The 16,691-nt window shown below is 38.7% G+C and overlaps 1 protein-coding gene and 1 long non-coding RNA gene across 4 annotated transcripts in view; one reads left to right on the forward strand and one right to left on the reverse strand.

The window, feature by feature from the left end:
• Positions 1-16,691, reverse strand: part of BVES (blood vessel epicardial substance) — a 37,826-nt gene that overhangs the window by 9,425 nt on the left and 11,710 nt on the right. For all 3 annotated transcript variants that reach the window (XM_058734838.1, XM_058734836.1, XM_058734837.1), the window contains exons 5-7: positions 15,936-16,044; positions 9,996-10,163; positions 8,951-9,092 (exon numbers count right to left, since the gene is read on the reverse strand). In XM_058734838.1, coding sequence (XP_058590821.1) covers positions 8,951-9,092; positions 9,996-10,163; positions 15,936-16,044 — 419 coding nt within the window. The remainder of the gene's footprint in view (positions 1-8,950; positions 9,093-9,995; positions 10,164-15,935; positions 16,045-16,691) is intronic.
• On the forward strand, positions 51-6,091 carry LOC131514620 (uncharacterized). Its single transcript, XR_009263169.1, has 3 exons — positions 51-147; positions 3,457-3,689; positions 4,939-6,091. It is a non-coding gene; the product is annotated as an uncharacterized LOC131514620 (long non-coding RNA).

Genomic DNA, 16,691 nt, shown 5'->3' on the forward strand with positions numbered 1-16,691 from the left:
CACTGATGTATCATCAGAAATTTGCCCAGAAGGCCCAACCTTACCTAGAGGTAAGAATGTGGGGAGAGGAGAGAGGAAGAAATGGAGCTTATCTTCACTTAAGTGCTTTTTCAAATTACTTTTGCCCCTCAAGGACATTGCTATGAGGTACGTGACCTCTGTACAATGCTTTACTTTTCAATTTATTTCAAATTCTAGACAGGCAAATCATTCCATATCCATAAATTTTCCAGAAAACTGATTTTTATCCTTCTTCCGTTAAAACCACTTTTACAGCTGGGAGACAGAAGTGGTTAACTACATCCTTTGGATTTTTTTATAATTAAGAAGAGATAATTAGCATTATTTTCTGCTATTAGCTATAATCATCTTCTACTTGGCTCTGGGTGCCAGTTAACACAGTTTATTATAAAACTATGTAAAACAAACAGTCTCAGACTGAGTTGCAATCCAGATTTATCTGGTGTGAAATTGTTAAAGTTATGTCAAGAGTTGCTGTTGCTTGGGGATGTTTCCTATTGCACCCAGTGGTAAAAAAATCTTCTGTAAAAAAGACTTCTACACCCCTTCCATAGATCCCAGTGCACCGAGAAGGCACAGTCAGTGGAGCAGAACTTCCTCTGAGCTGTGCACCACTTTCAATGTGTTCAGCTGAGAGAGAGAACGGCAACATCAGGCAGCAATCCTGGGCAGAAGAAAGACAAACTCAAACTCAAAAATAGGGGCTTTGAGCAAATGTAGAAGATGGAGGTTTAGAAGAGCCCTGAACCAAACAGTGGCCCCTTGCACTCATGCCAGATCACGGCGGATGACAACACTTGTGGAAGATTTGGATCTGGGAGGCAGTCTTTCCTCAGCAGACCTGTTCAGATAGCAGCCAGGGCCAGATCCTAGTTGAGGAGGACAGGAGTTTGCACTGAGGTCCACTGTGTATCCTGCAAGTATAAGCACGTCATGGGGCTTAGCCTGCCCCACCAGACCCTTTCCTGTCTAACATTCCCAAAGTAACACAGGAAGCCTTTTTACATCAGGACCAGGGAGATCTTATGTAACAATCAGTCAAATTCCGGTATCCAGAGAAGTGAAAAATTAGGTAAGAGAAATTCCTTTTGACAGAATTCTGTCCTTATGAAGCTTATTCTACTTCGGTGTGCTTCTAATTACATGAGGACCTGAGGGAATCTCTTAGCAAGTCAAAGTAAACAGACATATTTGTTGTTCTTAAATTCAGAGTGAAGGTCACACCTGTTTCAGAGAATGAATAAGCAATCTCAAGTTTGCTTTTCAAATAAACAGAATATCATGATATGAAATTTGTCAAGTGACTTTTCTCTCTGCTTAAGAAAGAGTTTTTAAAAAGAGAGACCACTTTTGTAAACTATCTAATATAATGTTATACGACTTTTTTTCCCTTTCTTCTGTTAACTTTCATGACATTTTCCTCGTTCCTTTCAAAGTGTTCTTATTTTTATTATGTTTAACCATCTGGCCAACTGCTTTAGCAAGTAATTAAAAACCTTACAAAAGGTTTAGAATTTTAATTAGATTATACAATTTTTGATGAATGGGGATAGGGAAGGATTTAATGGTTTCTTTGCTAGAGAGAATTATCATCCTGTTTCTTGTCTTGCTTAAGTATATCATAGTATTTTTTTTAAATTGAAGGATTGTGTTTGGATTGAAACTTTCTGAACAATAATGATGAAGGTTAGTATGGCTTTCATACCTAATTTCCCTTACAGAAACTCAACACCAGCACTGAAAACTCAAGCAAAGAAGTGTACAAATTATGGCAGATAGATCAAAGGAGGTTACTGGTTTCCATGAGGTTTTCTCTGGCCCAAGTGATCATTCCCAGATCAATTTCTAACTACTCACATGGGTGGTCAGGGCCTTGAGCTGCACGTTGTGAGCAGCCAGGGAACAGTGCAAGTCCTGTAGCCCCTTCTTGCTCACAAAGAGAAAGCAGTAACATCATGGTGATAGTGGATAAACTCAGAACAGGAAAGTCAGTTCCAGGATGGCACCTGTGCATAGACCCAGGGAACAACCAGTCCAAAATGAGATTGGGAGGTTCTGTGAGGAAGGTGCCTGAGAAAAAGGTACACAGAATTGATGTACTGAGAGAGTAGAGATATAAGAAAAAAAAAATACAAGAATGAGGAAAAAGAAAGGCAACTAGAAATATCTATAAAGACAGAAAGCAGCATGAAAAGGCATGGTTCAAATGTGAAACACCTACTCAGACTTTAAGAAGTAAATTGGATTTTAACTCAAAGACAGAATGAGTAAGAAGCTAGAAGATACTAGGGATATGGTGAATAAAACGGCCCCCAAAGCAAGGCAATACAAAATCTTCAGGGGGGAAAAAAAAGGAAGGTCAAAGTATGAAGTAAACTGTGATTGATTTATATGCTGTGTGGGAAAGGAGAATCCATTTGAACTTGTTATTAGAAACAGTCTCCTTTGAACAGGAATCATGAGATTGAAACCAAAAAGAAAGAAATGTAGTCATAGCCCACTATTTGGTTCTAAATAAAGCATAATAAAGTCAACACTGTTTATTTGCTTAAACCTTGCAAAAGAAATCACAGAGAAAGCAAGAAAGACCTTAGAATGGTTAAGATGGTAAATGTGATGTCATGTATATTTTATGACAAAAAATATTAAAAAAAAATAGATAACAGAATATATTTGTTATATTTAGAAGTTAAGGACGTTTTAGAAGTTTTTAGTGTTCAGAAGTTAAGGAAGAGACTCACAACAATGTAAAGGTAGAAGGGGAAAGAATAAGAAAGGGTAGAGATGCTAATGTCCTCATCTCTAAAAATGCTTCAGAGAGAAAACAAAATGGAGGTTTAAGTGTATCATTTACTGTTACAAAGGTATATATAATAAAAGAATAAAAACTAGTGATATAACCATATTGGGCAGATGGGCAAAGGGAAGTTAAAAGTGAGCTCAGTTAGGGGTGCCTGGGTGGCTCAGTCGGTTGAGTGCCCGACTTGGACTCAGGTCATGATCTCGCAGTTTGTGAGTCAGAGCTCCCTGTCGGGCTCTGTGCTGACAGCTCAGAGCCTGGAGCCTGCTTCGGATTCTGTGTCTCCGTCTCTCTCTGCCCCTCCTCTGCTTGTGCTCTGTTTCTCTCTGTCTCTCAAAAAATTTTTTTAAAAAGTTAAAAAACATTAAAAAAAAGTTAGATTAGTAGATAAAGTGTAAGTGGATAAATCAATAAATAATAGGGCATTATTTAGCATTTTGGACAAATATTGTTCCAATGTGATTGCTCCTAGGGAGCAAATAGGTTGAAGGGAGGCAGTTCTTTTCTTTGCAACACTTTTTTAAATTTTACTATTTGTTATCTGTGTGTGCATATTAACTTGTTAATTTTTAAATTTTTTACTAAAAGCTGAAAAATGTGCAATTGTATAAAATCCCTTGGCTGTCATTTTACAGATGAGAAAACACTGTGTGAGGATAGAGGGCAGCGAATGGATTGGTGATGACAGGAGTTCAGGAGTCACAGAGCATGGTCCCTACTGGCTGGGGGACCAAGAAGCCAGAGAGTAGTGTCCAATTTCTCAACCCTAAGAGGGGAAAACACCACACCAACCTGATTGGGCGGTGGTGAAGATGAGATGAGAGCATGTATGAACGTGGTCAGGACGTGGCGGCTGCCACAGCAGTGGGTGAGTACCCCTAAACAGATTCTCTCTCCCAAATGGATATGGATATTTGTACGGTAAAAGGCAAAACAAGAACTTACAAAAAATTTAACAGGTCTTTGTTTTGGGGCTAGCCCAGTGACCTTGAGCCGGTTACTTAACTTTCCTAAGCTGCTCTTTACTTATGTACAAAGTGGGGGCACTGCTTTTCTCTAGCCCTCTCGGTGGATCTGCGAACTGTTCCCTGGGTATTCCTGCTGCCTGATCATATCTCCTCTCTACCTCTCCATAAAATTCATGGAAAGCTTGTTGTTTATATGTGCAGAGCTGTTCACAAGGGGAATGGAACACAAATTGAGTTGAACAGGTTATTTCATGAGACCAGCCTTGAAACTAAGAATTCTGTATCAGTTTTTTGTAACTTTCCAGGTAAATGAATGGGTAAGATAGCCGAAAGAAACTCATCATGTCAGATATGCTGCTAGTCTTTGCAGATAAGAACATTAACCAGATGCAAGCTAACTTAAAGCAAATTTGTGCAAGTAGGTCTTATGAAATTAGTAGATTGTCCAGAACACCATGTTGCTATTGATAACAACAAAACAATCTGAAAAGACTTGTTCTCAGTAAGAAATATCTCTCTAAATATGTTGTAGTATCTTTAAAACTCCTAAATTTATAAAATTATATTACATTATAAAAATTATAACTTCTGAAAAAAATACACAGTTTAAACTAACAAAACCTTTCAAAGACAAGTTCCAACAGACCGCATTGTCTATACTGCCTCAGAATTTAAAAATCAAACACACAAACCAAACAATAGGTTATTTAACCCCAATTAACAAAAACAAAATTCTACAACTTTTAGGGAAGCATAATATGCTCTCCTGTTGCCATGACGATGCCTGCGCTTGGCGTCGCTGATCAGCGATGGACCTGCCCAGTACAATCCATCTGTGTGTATGTGTTTTCTACACCATGTAAGGAGCTAAGCCTCATAAGGAAGAGAAGATGGCGAGGCACGCTGAGGAGCACTTGATCCATGAGCAGAGAGAAGAGAGCTTCTATCCACATGAGGGCATGAAATCCTTCCCACATGTTCTGGACGTCTTGTTCTTTCCTCCTTCTTTTCCCCAATCATGAGACAAGTAAATGAAGCAACAGGAAAGTGAAAACAAGTTAAGTTAATTGGATTACGGGCTACTGAATGAACAGGTAGGAAGCATTTTTTCTCAGACTATCTCATTACTTCACTTTCTTGTCTTTAAAGGATCATTTGAAGTGGAAGGCAGAATTTGTGTGGCAGAGTCGAGATCTTGCTCTGGACTTAGTTCGCATCATGTGACATGTATAAAAATAGAGCGCAGCGTAAGAAATGGGATCAGCTGCAATTTTGTTTCGTGCCTTCACAGGAATCTATGCCGGCCTGCAGATCCACCTACCAGTAGATGGGAAATACAAGAAACATCTTAATCACCACCACAGGAAAGCAATCAGCAAAATTACAGGCTGTGGGGAGGGAGTCCTACTCCTTACTACTTGAAGTAGTGAGTAGTTCAGAGACCAGCCACATCAGCATCGCTGGGGCTCCTATTAAACATGGGGATGCCAGGCCCCACCCCAGTCTACTGCTTCAGAACCTCTAATGAAATCTCCAAGTGATTCACGTTCACATTTACATTTCAGAATCAATGCTCTACAGGACAATCAAAACAAGACAAAACAAACCCTCTGCCCTGAGTGACAATGACCCAAACAGCAGCTGCTCTGTGGCATCCCAGAGTGAGGAGGACACAGGTCTGGGGCAGCACCCTGTGTACACCTGAGGGAGAAAGCAGTCCCTTCATCATAGCCAGAGATTTGGGAAATTGTTAGTGCTGCATCTTCTAGCAAAAGCTAGTATACGTCTCTATGCAGGATTACAGTGAAGACTACATGTGAGTATGTACAGAGAGTACCTGAAAAAATAATAGCTACTCTTGTCCATAAATGTTTGCTCCCTTCTCCCCTCAGCATTCACGAAGCAGCCAGGACTGCTGAGAAGCTGCCATAAACGCCCCTTGTGCATGGCAGAAACCCGGAATGATAAGAGCGTAGTCATTTGTTTTAGGGGCCTCACGTTCATGAAGATCTACCACATGCTCAAAAAGTGGAAAATTTTGTTATTTCAGCCTAATAGTCTTATGAGATTGGTACTGTGTTCTTTGTTTTACATAAAATGTAATCTGTAATATGGAAGAGTAGATGGCATATTGATGGGTCTGGCAAAAAGAAGGCCAAAACAAAACAAAACAACAACAACAAAAACCCAAAAAAACAAAAAACTCACACTTTAGGAATTCTGAGCTAAAACCTAAGAAACAGAAACTAGTTTTTGATGAATTACATGCTAGGATGAATTAAATAATTCATAGTATCAATGATGTGGTCGAGTACTAATGTCTTTCATGAAACTGCGGGAAGTGAAGCCAGGAAACTCAGAACAAGGGTTGGTCAAAGGAAATTAGGTATGAGCGTGGCTTTGTTGTGCAATTCACATACACTCATGTTCAAAATGTGCTCACACATGTAGCTGCATACATTTGTATCAATATGCAAGATTCTGCGTAATAAATATGAGGCTAAAATGAATAAGCAACTTAAGCAGGTTGTACATATTTCTTTTTTTAATGCTTATTTATTTTGAGAGAGAGAGTGTGTGTGTATGTGCTCACAAGCAGGAGAGTGAGAACAAGGGAGAGAGAGAGACTCTCAAGCAGGCTCCAGGCTGTCAGCACAGAGCTGGCACAGGGCTCAATCCCAGGAACCACGAGATCATGACCTGAGCCAAAATCAAGAGTTAGATGCTTAACCAACTGAGCCACCCAGGTGCCCCAGGTTGTACATTATTTCTAATACAGTGAAAAATAACTAGACAAGGGGCCTGAGAAGTAAAATGCAATCCTGCAATCAAGGAGAGCACACTTCTGTACAAACACAGAAGTACCAATGATCCATGCAAGGGAATGGTTGTTGTTTTTTTTTTTTAATTTTTTTTTTTATGTTTATTAATTTTTGAAAGAGAGACAGAGTGAGAGGCGGAGGGGCAGAGAGAGAAGGAGTCACAGAATCCGAAGCAGGCTCCAGGCTCCCAGCTGTCAGCACAGAACCCGACGTGGGGCTTGAACTCACGGAGTATAAGATCATGACCTGAGCTGAAGTCGGACACCTAACCGACTGAGCCACCCAGGCGCCCCAGGGAATGGCTGTTTGGATTAAACTCATGATTCACTAGAAGGAAGAGGGAAGGAAACAGACCAGGAGCTGTGGCCAGAACCAAGCCTGTGATGAGATATGATAGCTCATGTCAGGTTGGAAAGGTCATGTGACTTGGAGACTCCAAGTTCTACAACTAATAATTACTACAGTGAGATTTGAACCCAGGTCTGTACGTACAACATGAGTGATCAATCCACCTGGAACGTAGATTTCTGGTGGCACAAACAATACAAATGTTAATCTCAAACACGTGTTTTAATTCTATTTAAACAACATACTCTAAACATTTTATAAAATGTTATTTTACTCCCCAAAGATTTAGATTATACAATAAAATACTACAGAAAAACAAAAATTTATTAATTATTATTATTTAATTCCCTTTCTGCTGACATTTCATACTATAGTAATCACTATACATGTAATTAAGACGGGTCCATTTGAAAATGCTTACTGACCGCCAAACTGTTTCAACAAGCCAGATAATGCATTTGATATGCTGGCAGATTGCAGAATTTGGTCAGCCTCAGTCAGTACTTGCAAAAGTTACTAGAATAAGATAAAACCATCTCCCGTTTCCCACTTGTGTTACTCCTGAAATCTCCTTTTGGTTCACAACACATTTCTGTGCCTAGACTTTGCTTTGGAAGCTTATGCTTACATGGCTTTCTCAATTCCAGCCTCTTCTGACCATGCAATACTTCAAGTCCTTAACCCAATTTATCTAAAGCATCCAAAGTTACAAGATTGTTTACATAAACATTTAGGGATTGTTGGATGTGTACCTGTATCTCCTTAAAAGTTACTTTGGATTAACACACAACTGGAAATATTAATAGTTCTTTAGTTTATGCAGTGGGAGAATCTGTCTGACTTGTTGCTACTTGAAATGAATTTGTTCACGAGGCACCTGGGTGGCTCAGTCGGTTAAGCGTCCAGCTCTTGGTTTTGGCTTAGGTCATGACCTCATAGTTTGTGAGTTCTAGCCCCGCATAGGGTTCTGCACTAAGTGCCCAGGACATGCTTAGGATTCTCTCTCCCTCGCTCTCTACCCCTCCCCTGCACATGCGTGCACTCTCTCTCAAAATAAAAGAAAAGTAAACTTCGGGGCGTCTGGGTGGCTCAGTCAGTTGAGCCTCGGACTTCAGCTCAGGTCATGATCTCATGGTTTGTGAGTTCAAGCCCCACATCAGGCTCGCTGCCTTCAGTGCAGAGCCCGCTTCGGATCCTTTGTCCCCTTTGCTCTGCCCCTCCCCGCTTGCATTCTCTCAAAAATAAATAAAAAATTAAAAAAATAAACTTAAACAAAAAGTACAAATGAATTTGTTCAAAGTTCTTATACTATCAGTTTTGGGATAATCCTTACAATAATTTTAAGCATTAATTTTAAGCACTTAATTCTTAAAATAGTTTCTCTCATTTTACTTATTAATCTTCAACACCTGTGTCTTAAAATGTTACTTACTTAAAATGTTTTAAAACATTTTTAATGTTTCCAGTCTTGGAAAACTTGCCAAGGTGGGTGGGTACGTGAATGAGGTAACTCACAGGGGTCATGAATGGTCTCCTTCATCCTCAGGAATATTCCATAACCCGATCACCTGTTAACTCTTGGTGCTCACACTGATAACCAGTCAGCAGCAAAACATCCTACAGCTACTTCCTATCATCTTTAACACATTGCTGGGTCTAGGCGTTCACTTACATGAAAATCATGAAAACAAAATAGCCGAATATCCATCAAACCATATGGACTCTTTCACATCATTCCAGTGAACCCGTATTTAAGAAGGGTGCATGGCAAAACAAGTGAACAATTTCTGAAAACAGAACTAAGAGTTCTAAAGGTGGATTTTAGCTGATGTGCGATATGGAAAAGGAAAAGCAAGACAAAATTATTGTTTTTATTGACAGATTGCCAAATAGTTACTTGCAAAGTTATTTTTCTGACCTAAGTTGTCATTTGTCTATTTCCAATGACATCCAGCAGAGTCCTGGAGTATTATCAGTTTGAGGTAACTTACGGAGAGAGGACATGCTGGAGGTGCCCCGAAGAAACTGGTGTAAGCCATCTTCACTGTCACTGGAGCTGGCTATACTGTTCCTCATTTCTAGCATGGAGATCTGTGTGCACAGGCTGAGCTGGTGTTCCAACTTTTTGGCCTTCTACAAAACAAAGTTTTAAGGTTTCGGAGATCTATGGGACTTAGGTCATACATTCCCTGTAAACAGCATTTATTTTTCCTTGAAATAAAAACTACCTGGTATATAGTAAGTGGCCAAAAAATGTTAGCTATGACCTTTATCATAAGCTATTACTATACATACATTACAAAAATTTAACATACTCAATAGCTTATTTATTAAACTGGAAAACAATAAGCACCAACCTAATTTGATAAAGGGCCTAGACAAGATGACTTTAAGAGAGCACACACTCATATGCATAGTTCCTGGAGAACACTACTTATCACAGAAACAACATTCTGCAATGTCTCTTCTGTCATCATTTTAATTTCCTTCTAAGCAATTGTGGGGAAATGAAGATCAAATTGCAAATTGTTGAAGATCCACTCAGCTCTGAAATTCCTAACTGGATTGCCACACGCCCCCTCTCATCCCTCTCTTGTCACTTCTAGACCTTCTGGAAAGGGGGTTGCCCAGGAGGATATATAAAACCGGAAGACACCAGGGTTAAAATGTGAACTTCCTGTTCACCCAAGTTTGTGAGTGTTTCTCAGTCTGCAACCTTCCTGCTGCCCTGCCTTCCCTGGCCCACTCTACCCCACATCCCTCCCTCCAACTCGCTTACCATCTTCCTGAGACTGATTGACCCTTTATGAGAGATCAGCACCACATCACCACAAATGGAGGTCCCTGACATTTAGAGACACCTCACCAGGTAATGGCAAATATAATAATTATAAAATATTTCCATGCTCTTGAAAAATGATTCCCCTGAAGAGTCTCTAAATTACAAGCATCCCCACTTCACTCATAATTAATTAATGAAAATTCAGAAAAACTATATGCTGCATAAAGTGAGGTACACCTTAGAAAACCACTTACTTTATCATTTAAGGTAGGATCATTCAATGAGTAGAGCTTATTGGTAATGTCTTTTCCTATGAGATACCTAAATATTTCATATAGAAACGGTTCTGATTCCAGAAAGTAAGTTAATCTTTCTCTTGACCAGCATAAAAATCTGCAGTTATCATCTGCAATGATGGTGACCTGCCCAAGAAACAAACACAGAAAGAAAAAAGTACTTTGTGTATATGAATTACGACTATAATAATTTTGGGGAAAGGAAGAGTAGAATAATTTAGTGGATATTATTAAAGGAATGATTTATCATATTAGTTAAATTAAAATAAGATCTATACACACAAGCTTCTATAACTACTATAAAATCACGTTTAAAATCGTTAAAAAACCAAGAATTCTGCAGACGAAAAGCAAACTCTCCAAGTTTCATTGTTGTGCTGTTCTGTGAGGTCTGGTGTCAAAAGCACTGCCACAGAGCATACTAGACTAATGTTACAACTAGATATATAATTTATGGTTAAATATTTCTTTCCACACTGATGATTACAACAGAGGTTTAAGAATATGGCTTCGAGCAAGAGAACTGAGCTAAGATTCGTGAGGCAAGTTACAGATGAAAGATATCCCGCCTAGCCAACTCTGCAAACAAATACTAGTGAATGAGAAAACAGAGTCCTGTGAATTGGTTTTAGGGTCCAGGTTGTTACTGCGGAATATGGCTACTGAGGGTTCTTCTCTGGGTCCTTCTGTCAGAGGTAATTCTCGAGTGTGACCTTTCAGGGCTAGCTCCAGGGTATCGGGAAACCATACCTTGTTCTTGAGCATTGTTGCACAGCAAAGTGGGAAACACTGTAACTGCACTACATACAGCTCAAGTTTCTTTAAATAAATCCTTTCTCCAGAGTGAGGGGTTAAGCCCTCACACCTCAGTGTCAGGAAGCCCATCCCCCCATGGCAGTCCCCTTCCATCAGTTAGTACTCCTCCTCTGAGCTTCATGGGGCACTCATATCACCGAACCCACACTCATCTGTGGACACATCTGTCTCCGCCAGGCACTCTGAGGGCAGGGACTATGCATCTTCATGTCTGAATGCCCAGCGTCCAACACAGAGTGGTGCTCAGTATACATTTATTATATGAAGAAATTAACAAATGAACACAAATAGTGTTGAAGGCAACAACTATTTTTATATCCTCAACATTAAACCCAATGCCTGTCCAGGTCAATTAATAAAGGGTTTTTGAATTGACATGAAATCATACCTGAGCATCAGAGCAAATATTTCCAATTTCCCCTTGGTTTGTCATAAAATTAAGCATATTTTGGTGATGAGGTGGTATTTATGTCTACTAAGATAGAAAATGAAAACCCAGCTTCTCAACTAATACTAATAGCTGAAATTTGACCTTTAGCAAATTGGAGGGTTTAGCTACTTTAAAAAATGGGTCAATATTCCTAGAAAAAAAATTTGCATTTATTTATTATATTAAAAGCAGGAATCTCCAAAAACCCAATACATTTGGATTGAAGAAATGCATTACCAACTCTATGACTCCGTGAGACACTAAATTCTACTCTTTCTTTCAATATGCATTACGTACTTACTTTATGCTAGACACTGTTAAAGGCACTGACATTACGACATGAACAAGAAAGACAAGATCTTTGCCCTGGGAAATAAATAAAGAAATATGATACCCTCAGGTGACACTAAGTGTTTTGACAAATACACAACCGGGGAAAGTGGTAGAGAATCTCCAGGGAATGACAGTCACACATAATACCACTCACTTTATACATGCATTGTACTTTTAAACATTTAGGTCCTTTTACATCTATAAGTGGATCCTCAAAATTGTCTTTTGGATAAGCAAGTAACATTCTTCTTCATTTTTCAGATGCCAGATGAGAAGACCCAAAAAACTTATTCATGAGCACTTTACCTAGTGATGAAGTGAGTACTTCTGATTTCCAGCCCTGACATGATTTTCCCACCAGACTAAACCCTACCCAATGTGTCCAGTATTTATGAACACAATCACATTGAAAGTAATTTTGTTAAGTGACCACAGGGTCGGCTCAGAGCCCATCAAGAGTTCCTCATACAAACAACAGTTGAACACAATGTCATGAAGCCTACACTCTAGTGGAGGAAGCTAATGATATGTAAAGATATGTGACAAAAAAAAAAAAAAGAGTTAAAAGAGAAGTATAAGGTGAAGCCAGTACTGAGGAGTTCCCAGAAAAACTAAGAGATGGGTAAATAAATGGAGGGCAACTAAATAATATTCCACAGGAGTAATTAGAGAAGGGTGGACAATGGTACTCACTGTAGCACAGCCCTGCAACTGAGCACTGGAGAAAGGGTTAGGAGTTGGAGTTGCCTTCGTTTGGCAAAGAGGTCATCCGGACTTTGGAAAACATAATTCATGTGCAGTGGGGGAAGAAGTTAAAAGAGGAGTTGGAAGTCATCCAAGAGAAGACAAAGGAATTGTACCCAGGTGATGTTTAATACATTTAACTTCTTCTCAACCATTCCAATAACCTCAAGTTCCCACTGAGGCAATGACACTTCCGATACTATCATTTGCTTAGCAAATACATTTCTTACTGATGGTTGAAAAACACTATGAACCTGTTTACATTGTTATTAAATTTAGACTTAATAACACTATTCAAATAATAAGCTATACCTAGAGAATGTATGAGTGACTTACAGATCTGTAAGCAAAGGCATTTAATTGGATGCGGGTAGTTAGTATATTGACTGAGGTCATTTTACATGATGGTTGATGCTTCATTTCTGCCAAATAGACATTTGTGTTTAATGATTTCCTGTCACAAGAGCCAAGTAAAACATATTTTAATGAGGAATTTCTATAAAGCAATATAAGATTTTTTAAAGCTTCCATAAAATAAATTTGCTTCTTAAGTCATTAGGGCACCTCAGCAGTGCCATGCTTTAGTTCTTGTGAAGAAATAAAAGCAAACAGGGCAATGGAAGATACAAAGGGATTGCTTTCAGGGAGAGAATTGGACTAAGTGTTTTCAGTTGGGTTTGCCCTGATTATTTCAAGGCACTAGGCCTGTCCCTCACTTTAGACTGTACACCCTCACATTACACAAGAACAAGGGTGTCTGAGGGAATTGCCGAATGTGCCACAATTGGAAACCGCAGTCAGACAATATGATGGATGAATATTCTCAGGGGAGAATGTGTTATATTCTTCATGTATTGTATCACATTTCACACATCAGGAACATGAAAATGTCGTAGGACTGGTCTGTTCAGCCAATGCTCAGAGTTCTCATGAGCACCAAAATACAGTAGAGTCAAAGCTCGCAGAGCAAATTGCTTCACAGCTTAACCAAAAGATTTACTTAATACAATAAGATAAGATTTGATTTAAATACAGGTAAAAATTTAGTGTTCCTTTATTTCACAAAGGCTTGGATCTCCAAGACATCCTCCTTCCCTTCAAGTCAATAAAGCTTTGATTTTCAGGCTTCCCAGCACAGGACATGCAACCGACTACAGCAAAGCAATAGTGGGACACAGAACACAAAAGATAAATGTGAAAATGGTAAAGCTCACTTGATATAAAGCAACTGCAGAAAGAGAAAGAAACCAAACACAAAAGACGACCTCTACCTCTTATAAGAAAGATACCCAAGATTCTATCAATAGTTCTAAGCAGCAACTTTGGTGTGTAAGTACATAATGGCTGTAAGCATCTGTCGAGTACCTGTGAGTTCAGAACCTGTTTCTCATCCCTGTCACTGTGTCTGTCACAAGCGTCACACGTGTACCCAAATAACATTTTTCTGTGCAATCTCAAGAGATAGACATTGGGTCCATTTGCCTTTCTTTTCCCCTTTCACCTTAGTGAAAGGTACTTTGGTAGTACCCATACCAACGATGCATTTTAAGAAATACAAATTTGAGGGAAGTATCACCTTTGTCAGGATACTTTTAATGGTTCAGATTTAAAGAAAAATGAGATTAGCAGGAAAAAAGCATGTAGGTGGAGAAGTTGACCACTGACACTCTCAAATGTCCTCTGCTATGGGCACAGGTAGTGAGAAGTTGCAGCAAAGTTCCTCTGGGAACTTGCTTCACAAAGAGGCACTATATACTCCTACACAGACGTGCAGCAGCTATATTTACTCTTGAGTATCTGCCAAAGGGAACATTTCGTAAACAATCAAAACACAATCTCTCCCGAGGGCTTCTTATGATGGAGTCTGCTCCAATTGTACAGGGCACAATTTCCATGATGCTACAGTCATTTCTTTCCATTGACCAATCAGAAAATGCCACACCACATTCCATGCAGACAACAGATGACTGGTGTTGGAAAGGCTGAATAATATCCTTTACCAGCTACAGTACCTCGGTTTTGGTCATATTTTGGAATCTTCACAGCAATTATCAGGAACATTTCTCAGCTAGCAAATCCTAGTCCCTGGTCCCCAAGAAGAAACTGTAGCTAGGGATTAGAATTCCTTTTTTTGTTAAGTTAATTAAAATATAACTTGGAGTCCAGTGGAAAAGATAGTACATGTTCATATCCCTGGATTCTCAGGGAGCATTTGCTTCTAGAAACAAATGGGTTTCAGTTTCCACCCCCTCGCCAAATCCCAGTCTCTTCAGGGTATAATGAGACTGAGTCACTGTGTAATACCACTTGCTACTATACACAGAGAAATGGATGAAACAGATAAATACACAGATAAGCGGGCTTTGGAAGAAGAAATGTAATAAGGGCAGACGAAAGAAGGAGAGAAGAAATAAGTGGCCCTGCATTCATTTGTAGATGGTGGTGATTAAAGATACAGTAAGAACATTTAAGTCTCAGTGCACAGCTGACCCTCACAAACACAAGGTGAGAGTGTAAATTCGGGAAGCCACGATATAGCATTAGCTTTCTACTTCTGTATCTTAAGCTCAGCCAGTTTGGGAACAGTACTACACCCACTTAATGAACTTATATGAGACCTTGCAGTAAATACATATAACTGTACCAAGTTGTGTGGTTATGCAGACCTGTTACTCAGGCAGAATGAGAGTGGGGCAGGGCTGAGGCCATTGTATATAAAGTAAACTGTATGTCTGTAAATTTTCCCTTTTATCTCCATGTGGTCTCCCAAATTGTACAGAGTCTCAAAATGAAACTCAAAAATAATACTGGTCATCAAGAAACACTGACATTTCCTCCCTCAGGTGATAACATCCCTTCTATTCCATTTCCTACCTATATAGATTCACCCTCTTGCTCATAAGCATCCCTATTCCGCAATTTATCTAGAGGCTAAGATCAAAGGATACTCTCACCCATTTTCCTGGTTACTTTCCTATCAATCAAGAGGGGAATAAAATAGGAGGGCTGGACACTTACAGAAAGGATGAAAACAAACTGCCACATAATGGAACAATTTTTAACTATGAAGAACTTCATCCTTTGTCCCTAAAATATTCATTAAATATGAAATTGTAAAGTGACTAGGTTATTTCATAAGGATTAACAGGATATCTCTAGGGCAAAGCCAGTTTCTCTTTTTTCCCAATAAAATTTTAACCAATTACGTGTTTTGGAAACACTGATTATCCACAACTGATATTTTCCTTTTTTCTCATAATCAAAGCACTCGATGTTTTCTATGAAAAGTTATAAAAATTCAAAGAAACAAAAAGGAAGAAAATAAAAAAGTAGTCAAACTCACAACCCAGAAGTAACAGTGTTAACACTATGCCCAAAGTAGGATATATCTTTCTAGAGCTCTTAATGCATGTATAGGCACTATTTTGTTTAAGTTCCACAAAAATTGGATCATGCTATATATACCATATGATAATCTTTTATTTTCAATTAATCACTTTTCTAGTAATATCCTTCAGATTTTGAATGAGACATGAACTAGCTCCAATCTTCTTAAAAATCATGCCAACACATACCTGGAATTTTTCGCCTTTGTGCATCTGAGTTGATCTAAATTCTGGTGAATCTATAAAGGCACAGGGGTAAATGTTATGCAGAAAATGTCCTCGATAGGAAACCTTCATTCTGATAACAGAAATTCATGTTAATAAATGCATAATATTTCATAAATAACATGATGATCCTTAATCTTATAGTATTTTGTACTAAAGTTTTAAAGACTCCAAAGATGACAGACACAATTAAAAGCACTTTCTGAAACGCATAAATATTTACTTCAAAATAAATTTCATCAACAAGGAAAAAAAAAAAAAAAAAAAAAGGACAGGTTCCAGTACTGAACACACACATGCCTTCCAATAGTTATTACTGCTTGTTTAGCTGGAGTGGCCATAAATTTATCACTCAAACTCAGATATTTTTGAGAAGGAAAGGATTGGTATTAATAATTATGCCAGAAAAATACACACTGGCTCTCTCCCCAGAAGACTGATATTTCTAGAAGTTATATTTTTGTGATATTCAAAAAATAATCAAATCACCTCTGAAACACGCACAAGCTTTTGGAAGTTTAATGCCCAACTTAAGCCTACGTCAATTTTGATTCGTTAACTTTAAAAAAGGGTCAGTGGGGGTTCAGAATATTCACAACTGAAAATCTTAACATCAACAAGAACTGGAGTAGTCAATTCTATGTAACTCTAACATGTTGCTCTGTAGTATTCTAAAACGCAGTTGTAAAATGGAATTTCAGCACCAACAAACTCTGCGAC

The sequence above is a fragment of the Neofelis nebulosa genome, chromosome 6, assembly GCF_028018385.1.
Source record: "Neofelis nebulosa isolate mNeoNeb1 chromosome 6, mNeoNeb1.pri, whole genome shotgun sequence".
In the NCBI taxonomy this organism is placed as follows: domain Eukaryota; kingdom Metazoa; phylum Chordata; class Mammalia; order Carnivora; family Felidae; genus Neofelis; species Neofelis nebulosa.